The 18,807-nt window shown below is 47.3% G+C and overlaps 1 protein-coding gene across 1 annotated transcript in view; it reads right to left on the bottom strand.

The window, feature by feature from the left end:
* Positions 1-18,807, bottom strand: part of ULK4 (unc-51 like kinase 4) — a gene marked incomplete in the record, with an annotated part of 1,752,451 nt that overhangs the window by 1,130,183 nt on the left and 603,461 nt on the right. The window contains 1 exon segment of the mRNA XM_030209369.1: positions 11,477-11,537. Within this exon segment, the coding sequence (XP_030065229.1) occupies positions 11,477-11,537 (61 nt within the window).

Here is an 18,807-nt window from a genome sequence, read left to right on the forward strand (position 1 = left end):
GAGAATGGTATGGGATTTGCGTTACAAGACGTATGAGGAGAGACTTGCGGACCTGAACATGTATATCTTGGAGGAAAGGAGAAACAGGGGTGATATGATACAGACGTTCAAATGTTTGAAAGGTATTAATCCGCAAACGAACCTTTTCCGGAGATACGAAGGCGGTAGAACGAGAGGACATGAAATGAGATTGAAGGGGGGCCGACTCAAGAAAAATGTCAGGAAGTATTTCTTCACGGAGAGAGTGGTGGATGCTTGGAATGCCCTCCCGCGGGAGGTGGTGGAGATGAAAACGGTAACGGAATTCAAACATGCATGGGATAAACATAAATGAATCCTGTTCAGAAGGAATGGATCCTCAGGAGCTTAACCGAGATTGAATAGCAGAGCCGGTAGTGGGAGGCGGGGCTGGAGGTTGGGAGGCGGGGATAGTGCTGGGCAGACTTATACGGTCTGTGCCAGAGCCGGTGGTGGGAGGCAGGGATAGTGCTGGGCAGACTTATACGGTCTGTGCCAGAGCCGGTGGTTGGGAGGTGGGGATAGTGCTGGGCAGACTTATACGGTCTGTGCCAGAGCCGGTGGTTGGGAGGCGGGGCTGGTGGTTGGGAGGCGGGGATAGTGTTGGGCAGACTTATACGGTCTGTGCCAGAGCCGGTGGTTGGGAGGCGGGGCTGGTGGTTGGGAGGCAGGGATAGTGCTGGGCAGACTTATACTGTCTGTGCCCTGAAGAGCACAGGTACAAATCAAAGTATTCACAAAAAGTAGCACACATGAGTTGTCTTGTTGGGCAGACTGGATGGACCGTGCAGGTCTTTTTTCTGCCGTCATCTACTATGTTACTATGTTATTGAAGGATGACTCAACACGGTACCATGTTTTGGCACTATAAAGTGTCTTCTTCATCCTTGTAGATGGAGCTGTGAAAGGCTGTGGTCATAAAGTGTTGTGGTATCCAAAAACAATATATGAATTGAGCACTAAAAATCCACTTTGGTGAATGTAGAACTGGTCTTTAGGAAGACCTTTAAAATGGTGATGCACTTCTGGCAATCCACTGTGCGAATACTGTATAGTGCCGAAACATGGTACCGTGTTGAGTCATCCTTCAATAAATAGTTTATATCAACGTTGGACGCCTTTGGTCTGTTTTTTGAAGAGCCTGATTCTGTTCCCACACCTCTCCTATCCCTAAGTATAAAGTGATGCACATTGGGAAGAATACTCAAATTAAAGCTACACAATGCTAGGTTCCACACTTGAAGCTTACCACATACTAATGGACATTAGTGCATGCTAAATGCTTGTGTCCTATTTTACACCTATGGGCCACATGGTGCTTAGCACAAGCTAATGTCTGTTAGCACACTGTGGTGTATAGGATGCCCTCCTGGTTTCCTCATTGTCTTTTCCATACCTGATTGCCAATATGAATACTATTTGAGAGGAGAAGAATTTACCTTGGTAGCTGCTTATGCACCCCTTAAATGGTTGCAGCAGGAGACGGGGGAGAAGTTTAATGACCAAGAGGAGAGATCCCCAAGGTTCTAAGAACTTCTCAAGAATGCTTACTTTTATTCTTCGCGAAGCAAACAGTGGATCCAACAACCTCTCTCGCAGATGGTGTTCTTGAACAAGGTCTTTATTCAAATAAAAAGTGTAAATCTTACTTTTATTCTTCCCCAGAACCCCTGGAAGAGAGAAAAACTTGGCACATCCTCAGGAAGGGGGGAGGCTTCACACCTGCACTGCCTTCCTAGAGGGAAAGGAGTCAAGGAGGAGCCGGTGTTTAGATCCAGCCCAGTTCCCCTAGCTCACTAAACACTATAGCTGAGAATCAAAGTGAGGCTAAGGAGAGGGGAGGGACTGGCCAGTCCTCTCAAGGAAGACACCAATATAGAAAGCCTGCTGAAGCCAAAGAGAGAGAAGGGAGCTTTCTCCCAGAGGACTGGCTGCAGGTGTAAATGGGCTACTCAACCAGGGGTGAGAAGGAAGCTGAGGAAGAGAGAAGAACTGGAGCCTGGTCCCAGGGAAAACACTGTCGTGAGACAGGGACTGACCTGCCTGAATGAATGGAGTTTGTTCTAGAAGGAAGACAGTTGCCAGTGGAGGAGAATATGGAAATTTCTCCTGAATAATCCAGAGCTTCAGTTCAGCTGTGTGGAGTCTGCAGAGACTGTTCCTGGCAGCCTTAGTCTGGGATTAGGTTAGTGTACCTACCTGATCAGTGGTAGGTACACTAAGGACACAACTCTAGACTGCGTCCTGGAAATGGTGGTTCAAACCTATGGGAAGCATATGAACTGTCATGGACTCAAAGTATGTAGCTAGAAGAAATGTTAAACTCTTCCTCTGTTGTTTTGCATACATCCTTTTGGTGGTAAAGCTAGTGAAAGCAGCGACTGATGTACTTAACTTACTGTTATGAACCTTTTTGGGCTTTTTCCTTTTGAGACCTGAGCCAGTACGTTATAAAGAATTGTGCTGGGTTCTGAGACTCACAGATGAGTGCTGATAAAATACACCTGATGCTTGGGAGAGGCAAGACCCCACAGAGAAGGGGTTTGATGCTTTTCCCAAGGACTCTGCACACTTAACTCAGATTACTGAATTTGATTTTTTTTTTCTGAATAAAAATCTTCCTGTTTTGGTTACTTTGTGAATGCTGGAGCTGGAGAGTGAAAACCCCAGACCGGAGTAGGATCCAGATTTATAGAAGGAAATATGTTTTAACTCGACAAATAGTTAAGCTCTGGAAATCATTGCCAGAGGTTGTGGTAACAGCGGTTAGCATATCTGGGTTTAAAAAGGGTTGGACAATTGCCTGGAGGAAAAGTCCATAGTCTGCTATTGAGACAGACATAGGAAAATCACTGCTTACACTGGGATTGCTAGCATGGAATGTTACTACTAGCTGGGTTTCTGCCATGAACTTGTGACTTGGATTAGAGGACACTGGGCTAGATGGCCCATTGGTCTGACCCAGTATGGCTATTCTTTTGTTCTAGTGTCCTTGGTCCTTGTCAAAATAGAAGATTTAACCAACCATTGTACAGTATGATGCTGCTTTTAACTCCTAACCCTTATTCACTTTGTTCAGAACCCTTATTTTATCATCCTCACTTTAATATTCCCTTATCTCTTGTTTGTTCTGTCTGTCTGTCCTAATTAGATTGTACGCTCTGTCGAGCAGGGACTGTCTCTTCATGTTCAACTGTACAGCGCTGCGTACGTCTAGTAGCGCTTTAGAAATGATAAGTAGTAGTAGTAGTAGTGAACAAAGTTGCCTTTAGCCCTGTCTCATTACCACAGACATTTTACACATAGAGTACCTGAAACAATCATAAGAAACAGGAAAAAAAAATGTCAGCACCCAGAGCTAACCCAAATCCACCCAAAGGAGCGCTCCTTTATCAGTGTGACTGAATGTTTATACTTTATGCTGTTCATCCTTTTTCCCTACGTGCACAATTAGGGAAGTTATGGATTGGCCAAGGTGTAGTGTTAGCACAGGTCTTCTATTATATGAAAATGCCACTACTACCTAGCATGCCATATGTTCAGTATGTAGTACTGCTAATGATCTGTAGTACCAGCCATGCATTAGTATACATGTACTTTCTCAGTCTGCACTGCTCTTTTGTAAAAAGGCACTTAATATGTACATTCAACGGCAATATCCTCTTAAGTAGTGCCACTAAATAAACATGTAAGTGATGAACACACAGCAACTCTGTTTAATTTGGGAGGCGGGGATAGTGCTGGGCAGATTTATACGGTCTGTGCCCTGAAGAGGACAGGTACAAATCAAAGTAGGGTATACACAAAAAGTAGCAAATATGAGTTTATCTTGTTGGGCAGACTGGATGGACCGTGCAGGTCTTTTTCTGCCGTCATCTACTATGGTAAAATTATGTATCATACCTGATAATTTTCTTTCCATTAATCATAGCTGATCAATCCATAGACTGGTGGGTTGTGTCCATCTACCAGCAGGTGGAGATAGAGAGCAATCCTTTTGCCTCCCTATATGTGGTCATGTGCTGCCGGAAACTCCTCAGTATGTCGATATCAAAGCTCCATCCGCAGGACTCAGCACTTAGAGAATTACACCCACAAAGGGACACTCTGCCCAGCTCACCACCGCCGAAACGGGGGAGGGGAATTAACCCAGCTCATCCCCACACAAGTGGGGGAGAGGAATCCGTCCAGCTCATCCCCGCGGAGCGGGGAAGGGACACCACACCCGCCGATGCGGGGGGATCTGGCTTATCCTGCAACCGCAACCGCGGGAGGAGCTGACTGACCCTACCACCGCCGAAGCGGGAGGCGTACAAAGCTGCCCTACAGCCGCACGAAGCGGGAGGGAGCGCCGGCAGAATTTAGGTCTCAATCCAGCCCCGTAAAACGGAGGGGAGAGGAATGCAGCAGCTCACTGTAACACAAAATCGTCTCAACTTCTGAAGAATCCAATTGAAAAAACTTGAACCCAAAGTCCTCCTGAACAGGAACTGAAGACTAAACTTGAACCTGAAATGCAACCAGAATAAAAACAGTACAGTACAGATATCTGGGCGGGGCTATGGATTGATCAGCTATGATTAATGGAAAGAAAATTATCAGGTATGATACATAATTTTACCTTCCATATCATCATGCTGATCAATCCATAGACTGGTGGGATGTACCGAAGCAGTACTCACCCAGGGCGGGACATAGAAATCCCTGACCGCAACACTGAAGCTCCAAACCGGGCCTCCGCCCGAGCAGCCACAGTCAAGCGGTAATGCCTGGAGAAGGTATGAGCCGATACCCAAGTTGCCGCCTTGCAAATCTCTTCCAAGGAGAGGGACCCGGCCTCCGCCATCGAGGCTGCCTGAGCTCTAGTGGAGTGAGCCTTCAGCCGGATAGGCGGCACCTTCCCCGTGGCCACATAAGCTGCTGCAATGGTTTCCTTGACCCATCTTGCCACTGTAGGCTTAGCAGCCTGCAGACCCTTACGAGGATCTGCAAACAGGACAAACAGATGATCCGACTTCCGGAAATCATTGGTCACTTCCAAGTATCTGATGATGACTCGTCTCACATCTAGATATTTGAGAACAGAGTACTCCTCTGGGTAGTCCTCCCTACGAAAGGATGGGAGACAGAGCTGCTGATTCACATGGAAGCGAGAAACAATCTTGGGCAGGAAGGAAGGCACTGTGCGAATAGACACTCCTGCCTCAGTGAACTGCAGAAAGGGCTCTCGACATGATAGCGCCTGGAGCTCGGAAACTCTTCTGGCTGAAGTGATAGCCACCAAAAAGACTGCTTTCAACGTCAGGTCTTTCAGAGATGCCCTCGACAAGGGTTCAAAAGGCAGCTTCTGCAAGGCTCTTAGCACCAGATTGAGATTCCACGCAGGTACCACTGAGTGCAGAGGAGGGCGCAGGTGATTAACTCCCTTGAGAAAGCGCACCACATCTGGCTGCGAAGCCAGGGAAGCACCCTTCAGGCGGCCCCTGATGCAAGCCAGAGCCGCTACCTGGACTTTAAGGGAACTGAGCGACAGGCCTTTCTCCAGACCTTCTTGCAGGAACGCCAACACTGAAGAAATTGGAGCAGTGAAGGGAGAAAGTGAGTCTGCCTCACCCCACGATGCAAAGGTACGCCAAACCCTGGCATAAGCAGTGGAAGTAGAGCGCTTCCTCGCTCTCAGCATAGTGGCGATGACCTTGTCCGAGAAGCCTTTCTTCCTCAGACGCTGCCGCTCAATAGCCAGGCCGTAAGACCAAAGTGGGAGGGATCCTCCATCACCACGGGACCCTGATGCAACATGCCCTGCTCCGCTGGCAGTCGCAGAGGTCCGTCCACTGAGAGCCTGATCAAGTCCGCATACCAGGGATGTCTGGGCCAGTCCGGACCCACCAGGATTACCCGGCCCAGATGCTTTGCCACCCGGTCTAGCACCCTGCCCAACATGGGCCAGGGCGGGAACACATAGAGAAGCTCCTGTGTCGGCCACTGTTGGAGAAGAGCATCTACTCCCAGAGATCGAGGGTCCCGTCCTCTGCTGAAAAAGCGCGGCACTTGGCAATTGGCCGATGACGCCATCAGATCTAGGCTCGGCTGGCCCCAGCGCTTCGTGATGACCAAGAACGCCTGAGCCGATAGCTGCCACTCTCCGGGATCCAAGGTATGGCGACTGAGAAAGTCCGCCTGGACATTCATGACTCCAGCAATGTGGGCCGCCGACAGCTGTTCCAGGTTCGCTTCCGCCCACTGGCATAGGTTCATGGCCTCCTTGGCTAGAGGGGCGCTGTTGGTACCTCCCTGGCGATTGACATAGGCCACAGCCATGGCATTGTCTGACAGGACCCGTACTGGCTTCAACGCCAGTACCGGGAGAAACTCCAAAAGCGCCAACCGAATGGCTCTGAGTTCCAGGAGGTTGATAGACCACTTTGCCTCTGCAGGAGACCAGAGCCCCTGCGCTGTCCTTCCCAAGCAATGGGCTCCCCAGCCCGTCAAAGAGGCGTCCGTCGTGACGACAACCCACTCCGGGGTCAAAAGAGGCATCCCTGCGGACAACTTGTCTGTCCTCAGCCACCAGCTCAGCGCCTTGCGCACCGCTAGGTCCAAGGGAAGGCACACAGCGTAATCCTCCGACACTGGAGTCCAGTGCTGCAGCAGAGAGAGTTGTAGTGGTCTCATATGAGCCCTGACCCAGGGCACTACTTCCATCGTGGCCGTCATAGAGCCCAACAGCTGCACATAGTCCCAAGCTCGAAGAAGAGAGGCTACTAGGAACTGGTCCACCTGAGCCTGAAGCTTGACAATTCGATTGTCCGGCAGGAACACTCTGCCCACTTCGGTGTCGAAACGAACTCCCAGATATTCCAGGGACTGAGTCGGGCGCAGCTGGCTTTTCTCCCAGGGAGCTCAGAAGAGCAATCACCCGGTCTACAGCTCTGCCGCACTCTGCATAAGAGGGGGCTCGGATCAACCAGTCGTCCAGATAAGGATGGACTTGTACTCCTTCCTTTTGAAGGAAGGCCGCGATGACCACCATTACTTTGGAGAAGGTCCGCGGAGCAGTAGCCAACCCGAACGGGAGGGCTCTGAACTGGAAGTGTCGGCCCAGGACTGCAAAACACAGAAAGCGTTGATGAGGAGGCCAGATGGGAATATGCAGGTAAGCTTCCTTGTTGTCCAAGGATGCCAGGAACTCCCCTGCCTTCACTGCCGCTATAACAGAGCGGAGAGTCTCCATTCGGAAGTGCCGAACTTTCAAGGCCTGATTGACCCCTTTGAGGTCGAGGATAGGCCGTACAGAACCTCCTTTCTTTGGTACCACAAAGTAAATGGAGTAACGTCCCTTGCCAAGCTGATCTTCTGGCACCGGAACGACCGCACCCAGGCGAATCAGATTCTCCAAAGTCTGCTGCACTGCCACAGCTTTGACCGGAGACTTGCAGGGAGAGAGTACAAACCCGTCTCTTAAGGATCGGCAGAACTCTAGCTTGTAGCCGTCTCTTATGACTTCCAGGACCCAAGCGTCTGAAGTTACCCTGGTCCACTCGCCCAGAAACGAGGACAGGCGTCCTCCAATCTGCACCGGGTCATGGACCAGGGCCCCGTCATTGGGTACGAGACCCTGGGGGAGGACCGGAGGAAGCACCTCCGGGACGGCGGTCTCTGCGAAAGGAATGCTGCTTGGGGGAGAAGTTCCTCTTGAAAGAAGAGGGGGCAGACGAGCCCGACTTGCCTGGGCGATACCGACGGGCTTCCTGAAACCGTCCTTTGGAGGACCCGGGGCGAGGACCACTGGCCCGAGCCCTGACCTCTGGTAACCTCTTGCCCTTAGACGTGCCGAGATCGGTCACAATTTTGTCCAGCTCGACCCCAAAAAGCAGCTTGCCTTTAAAAGGCAACTTAGCCAGGCGAGACTTAGAGGCGTGGTCCGCAGACCAATGTTTCAGCCAAAGCCACCACCGCGCAGAGACTGTCTGAACCATACCTTTAGCTGAGGCTCTCAAGACATCATACAGCAAGTCTGCCAAATAAGCCAAGCCCGATTCCAGGGCCGGCCAATCAGCCCTCAAGGAAGGATCCGAGGGGGAAGCCCGCTGCACAATCGTCAGGCATGCCCTGGCCACATAGGAGCCGCAAACTGAGGCCTGCAAACTTAAAGCAGCCGCCTCGAAGGACGACCTTAAGGCCTCCTCCAATCTTCTGTCTTGGGCGTCCTTTAGGGCCGTGCCACCTTCCACCGGCAACGCCGTTTTCTTAGTCACCGCAGTGATTAAAGAATCCACGGTAGGCCAAAGAAAGGCCTCCCGTTCACCTTCAGGCAGAGGATAGAGGCGGGACATAGCCCTAGCCACTTTGAGGCTCGCTTCTGGGACATCCCATTGAGCCAAAATCAAGGTGCGCATGGCTTCATGCACGTGGAAGGTTCTAGCCAACAGAGGCTGAGGGAGAGACGTCCTCCGGAGAGGAAATCTTCAAAATGCTCATGGCCTGCACTAACAGGTTGGGCAAATCCTCTGAGCAAAAGATCCGCGCTGCAGAGGGGTAATCCGCTCCATCCGAGCGGGAATCCGTCTCCTCCAAGGAATCCCCAAAGGACCGTTGGGAGAACTCAGATACGCTGCCCTCATCTACATCAGAGGAGACAGAGTCCTCTAGGGCCTGGAAATCCACCCAAGGGCGTTTGCTTCCGGAGGCCTCAACCCCTTTATCTGACAGGGAGGCAGGGGCAGCGTTTTGCATAATAAAAGCCTGATGCAGCCTCAACCGGCGCTCACAAGAGCGGGGGAGAAACGTGCTGCGCATCCAAAATGGCGTCCGGCGCGAAACTCCGAGAAGGAGCCGCGCGGGAAGAACGGCGCTTAACTTTGGCCGCTTTCTTACCGTCGCCCGAATCAAGGGCGACCATAGTATTAACATCTCCCAGCTCGAGGGCGGCCCAAGAAGAAGCCATCCGAGCAGAGTGGCCGGCCAACATGGAGAGGGCGAGCAGCAGGGGATGGGCGCTTATGGCGGGAAAAACCGCCGCAAAGGAGGAGGAACCGGGACACTGACCAGACTCCAAACTGATGCCTAACAAAGGCGATTGAGGTTTTGAAATCCCCGCATCCCCGCTAGACGCACCCACGCGGTCCGGGGAGCGAATCCTCGCGCCCTCGCCCTCCGATGCCATGAGCCACGTGGAGACTGAACGGGGAACCCCCTGCCCGCTATAAAAAGGTAAAATTACCTGCTTCTCGCTCCGAGCTGTAACGAACTGGTGTCCCAGTGAGCAGCTGCAATAGACGTTGAAATAAATGTTGAAATAAACGCCCTTAAGGACGTCCAAATTTTTTTTTTTTTTTAACGGAGCCAGCGGGAGGGGGGAGAAAAGGAGGGACCTGGCACCACCAGGTTTGCACTTGCTCAAGAAGAGCCCTCAACCCCAGGTACTCAACAAAACCTAAAAATTAGGCTTGGAGACCTAGCCAGAGCTGCTGCTGTGTGTGACCACCACCTGCTGAGATAGAGAACATACTGAGGAGTTTCCGGCAGCACATGACCACATATAGGGAGGCAAAAGGATTGCTCTCTATCTCCACCTGCTGGTAGATGGACACAACCCACCAGTCTATGGATTGATCAGCATGATGATATGGAAGTTACTATCCAGCTCACTTTCGAAAGTGATCGCCGGCCATCTTCCGACACAAATCGGGAGATGGCCGGCAATCTCGCAAAAGCGGCCAAATCGTTATAATCGAAAACCGCTATTTTGACACCATCGCCGCTTTCCCATCGCAGAGCCGGTGAAAGTTCAAGGGGGCGTGTTGGCAGCGACGTGAAGGCGGGACATGGGCAGGCATGGGCGGGGTTACAAAATGGCCGGCTTTAGCCCATAATGGAAAAAAAACCCGGCGATGAAGAGCATTTGGCCGCTTTTACTTGGTCCCTTTTTTTTCAGGTCCAAGCTTCAAAAAGGTGGCCGAACTGACCACATGACCACCGGAAGGAATCAGGGATGGCCTCCCCGTACTCTCCCAGTGGTCACCAACCCCCTCCCAGCATATAAAACAGCTTACAAATACTTTTTTGCCACCCTCTATGCCAGCCTCAAATGCCGTACCCACCTCCATGACAGCAGAATGTGTTCTGTCCTCCGACAGCCTTTGCCTGCTTGTGATGTGGCTCTGGGGTGAGTGTGGCACCTTTTCTGTTATTTGCACTGCAGAGTCACATCAGCAATGCATTGTGGTGGGTGTAGGTATTGGTAGTTGGTAGGCTCTGCTTTTCCCCCTGCTTACTGGGTCAGAGTGTGCCCTGTTTTGTTTCCTGTTGTAGTCCATGCGGTAGTGGCCATTTTTGTAAGACAGTTTTAGATCCCTTTCCTGTGTTACCCACGTCAGAGAATGTAGTTCTTACCTTGAATGGTGCTGAAAGAGGGCATTGTACATCATTGTGCCAGTTCTGACCTACTGCTAATCTTAGTAACAGGGGACTCTTTGCCAGTGGGGCACAACCTCTGATCTGCAGTTAACTGTGAGTAAACGTGGTTATTTCAAGAAAGGACGTTTTCAGAGAGATCAGTCTTCAGGTGTCAACTGGTGTGCCAAAGTTATACAGCAGCAATAAGTCCTAGAGGCTGTATGCAGGTCCCTGGAGCAGTTTTAGTGGGTGCAGTACATTTGTGAGTAGTGGGTTTGGGGGGGGGGGGGGGGGTTGGGGGGCTCAGCTCCCAAAGTAAGGGAGCTATGCACGTGGGAGCTTTTCTGAAGTCCACCGCAGTGACCCCTAGGGAGCCCGGTTGGTGTCCTGGCATGTCAGGGGGGCCAGTGCACTAAAAATGCTGGCTCCTCCCACAGCCAAATGCCTTGAATTTGGCCGGGGTTTGAGATGGCCGACATAACTTTCCATTATCGCTAAAAAACGAAGCCGGCCAAATCCAATGCATTTGGCTGGCCGGAACCGTATTATCAAAACAAAAGATGGCCGGCCATCTTTTTCGAAAATACGGGTCTGGCCAGCTGTTTGCGGCGGCGTCAAAATACATTGCCGGCGCTGTTCGATTATTCCCCTCCACGTTACTTAGCAAGTCTACGTTAAATGGATAACTTATTTGTTGAGAGGCAGAATATTACTGCTAAACAGTAATTGCCACTCCGCCTTTGCTCTTCTCCAAAGCTGGCCCCTAATCATAATGATAAAAGCTGGCTGCTTAGCAAGTAAAACGGTCAGATTTTATCTGTAAAATAACTTAAAATATATAGATAGGTGAGTTATGTGCTCACCACCTACCAGCAAACACAGCTCGCTTCAAATATCAGCCCTAGTATTGTTAATCATTAATATCAACTGTTAATAGTAAATATACATCATCATTATCTTTCACAATATATGCTATACATTAACTTATCATCACTATGACTTGCTAGTTTTTCTGAACAACAAGGACATGTGCTATCCCAGAAAACAAGAAATTGTTTACCTGAATGTGCAAATATATTCAAAGTTTTCAAGTCAAATCTAACAGGTGTTTGCTTCAGAATCTGGAAAAAAAAATGCATATTATATATTTTCTTTAGCATCAAGGATGACAAAAAGCCAGAAATGTACATAGCATGTTAGCAATAACAACTAAAAGACTCATCTAGTCACACATTTATTTTCTTTCTTATATGGCACTTTGCCCTTTTATGGAAACAAAACCTCAGGAATAGTACCATGAGACTACAGCAAGGGGTTGGTTGCACCATTTTGAAACCCTAGGGACTAGAAATTTTTAAAGGTAGGCCACTCAAACAGGCAATGCAGAGAATCTACCAGGCTATTTTTAATATTATAAACCACAAACAACTACAACTTTGCCCCGACAACACGGGCGGCGCCCCTCCGTTTCTAAGGGGGAGAATAGCGCCAAGCAACTAACCATCCGCCGCGACCTCACAGAACAATCGAGGAAGAGAATTACCATACCGGAATTCCCCCATCTCACACATCCCCCAACAACCATAACACTCCACCAACATGCTCCCCCTAAAAATACTCATCTTCATCCACTCTTTCACGTTCATCCATGCAACACTTACCACTACCCCCTCGGAATTCAACGCTATCCCAGTCCTCCACCACCATAAAAGACCAACCAAGCCAAACGCATCCCCACGTACCATCAACTATCATGCAGACAAACAACACTTAAAACAAAAACAAAAACCATCTAACCCCAAAATATCTGCAACAAGACAACTTATCGATATCCACCCTATAATCCTAGATGATGAACCATATCAAACTACCCGTGTTTTTATTTTTATTTTTGTTACATTTGTACCCCGCGCTTTCCCACTCATGGCAGGCTCAATGCGGCTTACATGGGGCAATGGAGGGTTAAGTGACTTGCCCAGTCACAAGGAGCTGCCTGTGCCTGAAGTGGGAATTGAACTCAATTCCTCAATTCCCCAGGACCAAAGTCCACCACCCTAACCACTAGGCCACTCCTCCGCAAGATCAGCAGCTAACAAAACTGAAACTATCACAGATTGGATTAAGTCAGACAATCTGGACCTCCTATTCATCACAGAAACCTGGATCCGGGACCCAAAAGACCCCATCATACTCGAACTATGCCCCCCTGGCTATAAAATCTTACTCTGGACCAGGAAGGAGAAAAGAGGCGGAGGAATAGCACTTATATACAAATCAAGCTTCTCTGCAGAACCCTTATCTGAAACCATTGTACCCCAGCTTGACATTGCATCACTCAAACTCTCCAGCTCCTTGTTATATGACCACCTAACCGTCATCCTATTCTACAGACCTCCCTCTAACTGGAACGACAACCAATCCACCCTCATGGATTTCATATCAAACACTTGCATCAATAACTCCAATGTACTACTGACTGGGGACCTGAACCTTCACCTAGAGGACCCCAACAATACCCACACTCAAGAATTCAAAGGACTCCTCCATCTCTGCTACCTTGACCTCCCCTCCTATACAACCTACCAACAACAAAGGTCACTCACTAGACATCATCTCTTACAAATTCTCCACAAACCAGAATGTCCACATCTCTGATATTAACTGGTCTGCCACCCCCTGGTCAGTCCATCACAAAGCAACAGTATCCCTACTATGGCGGAAAAAAGGTCAGCTAATTAAACAAGACCCAATAACAATCATCACTAGAGGACGGATCGACAAGGAAAGGTTTTGGCAACAAATATATAACAACAATTGGTCTACACGACCTAACTCATACCACTTCCTCACTGAATGGGACAACAGATGCAAAACTATACTAGAAGAAATAGCCCCATTACGTAAAAAAAAACCTACACAGACGCAACCTCACACCATGGTTCAATGACCTACTAAAAACCCTAAAATCACAAACCAGGAAACTAGAAAAGGCATGGAACAAATCTAGAGATACAACCACCTACAATACATGGAAACAGTCACACAGGAAATACAAAAATGCCATCAAACGAGCAAAAAGATCCTACTACACACAAACAATTCTAACCAGCAGCACAGACATAAAAAAAACAATACCAAATCATAAATAATCTTCTTAACACCAACCCAGTCACATCATCCTCCACAAACTGCCATTCGGCTGACCAGCTGGCAAATTACTTCAATGACAAAATCACCAATCTTTGCAGCACAATTCCACAAAACTATACTAATATTGATTCCTTTCTCGACGAACTGGACCCCTATGGAGACGAAATTCCAGCCGACCGTTCATGGACAAACTTCACCCTCCTTACCACGAAAGAAGTCTCTGTGGCACTCACCAAACTTTCCAAATCCCACATCTCGACCCATGCCCCAACTACTTAATGAAAGATGCCCCAGAAAGCTTTATCATAGATCTTACCTCCCATCTAAACCTTCTGCTACAGCAAGGTTTATTCCCCACTGACCATGGCAAGATACTGCTTACACCAATACCGAAAAATCCTAAGAAACCAGCGAACGATGTCACCAACTACTGCCCCGTCGCCTCCATTCCTCTACTAATTAAATTGATGGAAAACAGGGTGACCTCTCAAATCAATGACTACATACAAAAATTCTCCATTCTACATGAGTCACAATCGGGCTTCCGTCCAGCCCACAGCACAGAAACTGTGTTACTCACCCTAATATCCAAATTCAAACAAGAAATTGCATTTGGAAACAACATCCTCCTTCTACAATTCGACTTATCCAGTGCATTTGACATGGTAGATCACAATATACTAGCCAAACTACTGGATAAACTTGGAATCGGCGGTAACATTATTAACTGGATAAAAGGATTCATCACCTCAAGATCCTATCAAATTAAATCACCCACTGATATCTCACCCCCCTGGTCACCAATCTGCGGAGTACCTCAGGGATCCCCTTTGTCACCGATACTCTTCAATCTAATGATGATCCCACTAGCCAAACCCCTATTCAGACATGGTCTAAACCCTTTCATTTATGCTGATGACGTTACCATATTCATTCCTTTTAAATCAAACCTAACAGAAATCTCTGATAGAATATCCATTGGCATGAACATCTTAACCTCCTGGGCCAACGCCTTTAGGATGAAACTGAACAAAGAAAAAACACAATGCCTAATCCTTTCATCTCAGCACTCCGCAATCCCCCCATCTAATCTCACCACCTCCGGCACTACAATCCCCATTTCTGAAAAACTGAAGATCCTTGGAGTGACACTAGACAGACACCTCTCCCTCGAAAATCACGCCACATCCACCACAAAGAAAATGTTCACAATGATGTGGATATTGAAACGCGTAAAACCATATCTACCTCAGAAAACATTCCAGAATTTAGTGCAATCCATGGTACTTACCCATGCTGATTACTGCAACAGTATTTTCTTAGGCTGCAAAGCCCACATCCTGAAAAAACTTCAGACTGCCCAGAATACAGCAGCGAGACTCATCTTTGGCAAATCACGTTTTGAGAGTGCAACTCCTCTCCGTGCAAGACTACACTGGCTCCCAATCAAAGAACATATCAACTTCAAAGCCCAGACTTTAATCCACAAGATAATACACGGAGAATCTCCGGACTATATGATAAATCTGATCGACCTCCCAGCAAGAAACATGCCTGTATCCTCGCGAAAGTACCTCAACCTGCACTACCCCAACTGTAAAGGTCTCAAGTACAAAACCTATTATGGATCCAATTTCTCCTTCCTGGGCAGCCAACTCTGGAAGTTGGAACGCTCTCCCTAGACCTATCCGAGCAATCCATGACCACCTACCATTCAGGAAAGCACTAAAAACCCATTTATTCAAGCAAGCCTACCCAAAGGACTATATTATTATTATTATTTATTGCATTTGTATCCCACATTATCCCACCTCTTTGCAGGCTCAATGTGGCTTACAATTCGTCGTGGATACTGGAAGTAGAAGAGAATATATATTTGGTTTTACAGAGGGTTTTGGGTTACATGGTGGTGAAGTACATGGTTGTATTAAAGCAAAAGACATTATAAGACATTACTATGTATATTAAAGATTGTGCAGTTACACGTGTTGATCTTTGTGATATATCTTGTCGAAGAGATAAGTTTTCAGTAGTTTACAGAAACTGGTTAATTCATGGACCGTTTTCAGGTTGCGTGGTAGTGCGTTCCATAGCTGCGTGCTCATATAGGAAAAGGTAGATGCGTGCATTAATTTGTATTTCAGACCTTTACAGTTGGGAGGATGAAGATTGAGGAATGTGCGAGAAGATTTTATTGCGTTCCTGGGTGGTAGTTCTATTAGGTCTGACATGTAGGCTGGGGCGTCTCCATGGATAATTTTATGGACTAGGGTACAAAGTTTGAACGTGATGCATTCTTTAAGTGGGAGCCAGTGTAGTTTTTCTCGTAGGGGTGTCGCGCATTCATATTTTGGTTTGCCGAATATTAATCTGGCTGCCGTGTTCTGGGCTGTCTGGAGTTTTTTTAAGTATTTGTTCTTTGCAGCCAGCGTATAGTGAGTTACAATAATCCAGATGACTGAGTACTAGTGATTGTACCAGATTGCGGAAGACAGACCTTGGAAAAAATGGTTTAATTCTTTTTAGTTTCCACATTGAGTGGAACATCTTTTTAGTTATGTTTGTTGCATGATTCTCAAGTGTTAGGTGACTCCAAGAATTTTTAGGGTGTCCGAAACTGGTAGGTTTAGTTTAGGTGTGTTGATGGTGGTGAATTTATTCTTATTGTATTGCGAAGTGAGTACTAGGCATTGGGTTTTTTCTGGATTAAGTTTCAACTGAAATGCATCTGCCCAGGAGTTCATGATGTGTAGGCTTTGCTTGATTTCGTTGGAGATTTCCCTTAGATCTTGTTTGAATGGGATGAAGATCGTTACATCATCAGCATATATATATGGGTTTGTTCTGATTCGATAGTAGTTTGGCCAAGGGTGTCATCATTAGGTTGAATATGGTCGGTGAGAGAGGGGATCCCTGTGGAACACCGCATTCAGGTGTCCATGTAGCTGATGTAGCCGAATTTGATGTCACTTGATAAGAGTGTGTAGTTAGGAACCCCTTAAACCAGTTGAGAACGTTGCCTCCGATGCCGAAGTATTCGAGGATGTGTAATAATATTCCATGGTCAACCATGTCAAATGCGCTTGACATGTTGAATTGTAACAGTAGTATGTTATTCCTGTTTGCTATTAATTGTTTGAATTTTGTCATGAGCGTAACTAGTACGGTTTCAGTGCTGTGATTAGCGCGGAATCCTGACTGGGAATCGTGTAATACTGAGAACTTGTTTAGATATTCTGTGAGTTGTTTGGTCACCATACCTTCTTTTATTTTGTTAATTAAGGGAATGGATACTACTGGTCTGTAGTTCGTTAGTTCGTTAGCGTTTTTCTTTGCATCCTTGGGTATGGGGGTGAGTAAAATGTTACCTTTCTCCATTGGGAAGAGTCCATTTTGTAGCATAAAGTTCACTTGGTTTGTTAGGTCCATTATAAATTGTTGAGGGGCTGACTTCATGAGGTTGTTTGGGCATATATATGTAATTTGCAATGAGATTTGGCGAATCTTTTAAGCGTTTGTGAGATAAGGCTTTCCGGTAGTATTATGAATTCAGTCCAGATCCTGTCTGCTGGGTAAACTCCAGGGTCTGTGTCTAGGCATTCTAGGAGTGCGGTGTAATCGATGGGGCTGACAGGTATTTTGAGTCGTAGTTGTATGATTTTCTCCTTGAAGTACTTTGCCAAGTCGTCTGCTCCTGGTGTGTCTTTGCTGTTGTTAGTGACTGGAGTAGTATCTAATAGTTTATTCACGAGTTGGAAGAGTTTGTGTGTGTCTTTGTAATTTGGGCCAATTTCCCTGTGATCTTACCTGTGATGGCTTTAGTTCATATAAGCCTAGTGCATCCTGTTACAAACAAGATGGATGCTATCACCTCTGACATGAATCCTACCGTGTCAGTGAGATCCAGCTTCAGCTTGAGGAAAAACACTGGCAGATTCACTGAAGCCAAGGACATTCTGTGTTCCAACCCCCTCCCTTTTTTTATCATCCTGAGAAGCTGAGAAGGGAGTCAATCTTAGCACCAGAAGTTCAAAGGTCACAAAACAAAGAACTCTGCTCGCCCAGGTACTAATTGGACGAGATCATAATTGGGTTCCTGTAGTCACATGACCGAGAGATACTGGGAAAAGCCGGAACTGAAGAAAGGAGTAAGGCGGAGACCCTCGGAAGAGGAGCAATCGGTCAGAGGACCTGAGAAATCCAGAAAGGCTCGGGGTGAGCCAGAGACTGTGTTTGATACCAACCTTATGACCTGCATAACTGGTGCAATTACTTGTGGTGGAGAAATTGGCTCTGAGATCCAAAGGAGGGACGGAAACCTGCTTGCTGCAGAGAGAGAGACCTGCTCGACATCTAAGACACAGACAGCTGAGACAGTGTCTGGGGAATCTATTCCTGTCATCTGAAGCCGTCATAAGGAGAACGGTGAGATCACGGTGAATTACTTCCTAGTCTGGGGTTAGCGAGTGGTTTATCTAATGTAAGATTGGTTTATGTCAGCTCTTGGTCCGAGAATAAGCTGCTACTGTGTATTTTGCATAAGATGTGTGATTTTCTCATAAGGATTATTAGGATATCATTTGTACTGTTCTAATCATTACGGTATTTAGTCTAAGGATAATCAGTGTATAGTTAGACCATATATTTTGGTAGTGTTCTTATCAGTAAGAGATTTATAGTGCAGAGAAGCTTGTGCAGAGTTCTATTTTTTGTATCTTATCTATTTTCTTACTTCTAATAAACATAATATATATCACTGTGGCTTGTGTTCACTTCTCTAACAAAACACCTGGAGTGGGGTCCAGAAGCAAGATTCCTATCCTATATAATAATTCTCACCTCCAACGTTCTGAGGCTGCCTGGAACCCTGGAAAAGGAAAGTGGAGTAGATAAAAGTGATGTCATTCCTGAAGTGCCACTGATTGGCTGCTATGACATGCTGCAGAATGTTCAGTAGACAGGAGTGGAAGTGAACAAAGCAAGTCTATGGTAAGCAAGGAAGCCCATTGGTTAATCTCTGATTCCACTTCCCAAAGCAGCCGTCATTCCTATACACACAAAAAAAAAGGAAACCTAGGAGCTGATTCTCATTGCCGTTTTTACAGCTATTTCCACTGGACAAAAGGAGGGGGGAGACACACAGACCCTGCAACTGGGAAAAAAGGAGGAAGGGATGGAAGGGGGGACCCTGCAACTGGGAAAAAGGGAGGATGGGAGGAGGGGGGACCCTGCAACTGGGAA

The sequence above is a fragment of the Microcaecilia unicolor genome, chromosome 1 (assembly GCF_901765095.1).
Source record: "Microcaecilia unicolor chromosome 1, aMicUni1.1, whole genome shotgun sequence".
Classification (NCBI taxonomy): domain Eukaryota; kingdom Metazoa; phylum Chordata; class Amphibia; order Gymnophiona; family Siphonopidae; genus Microcaecilia; species Microcaecilia unicolor.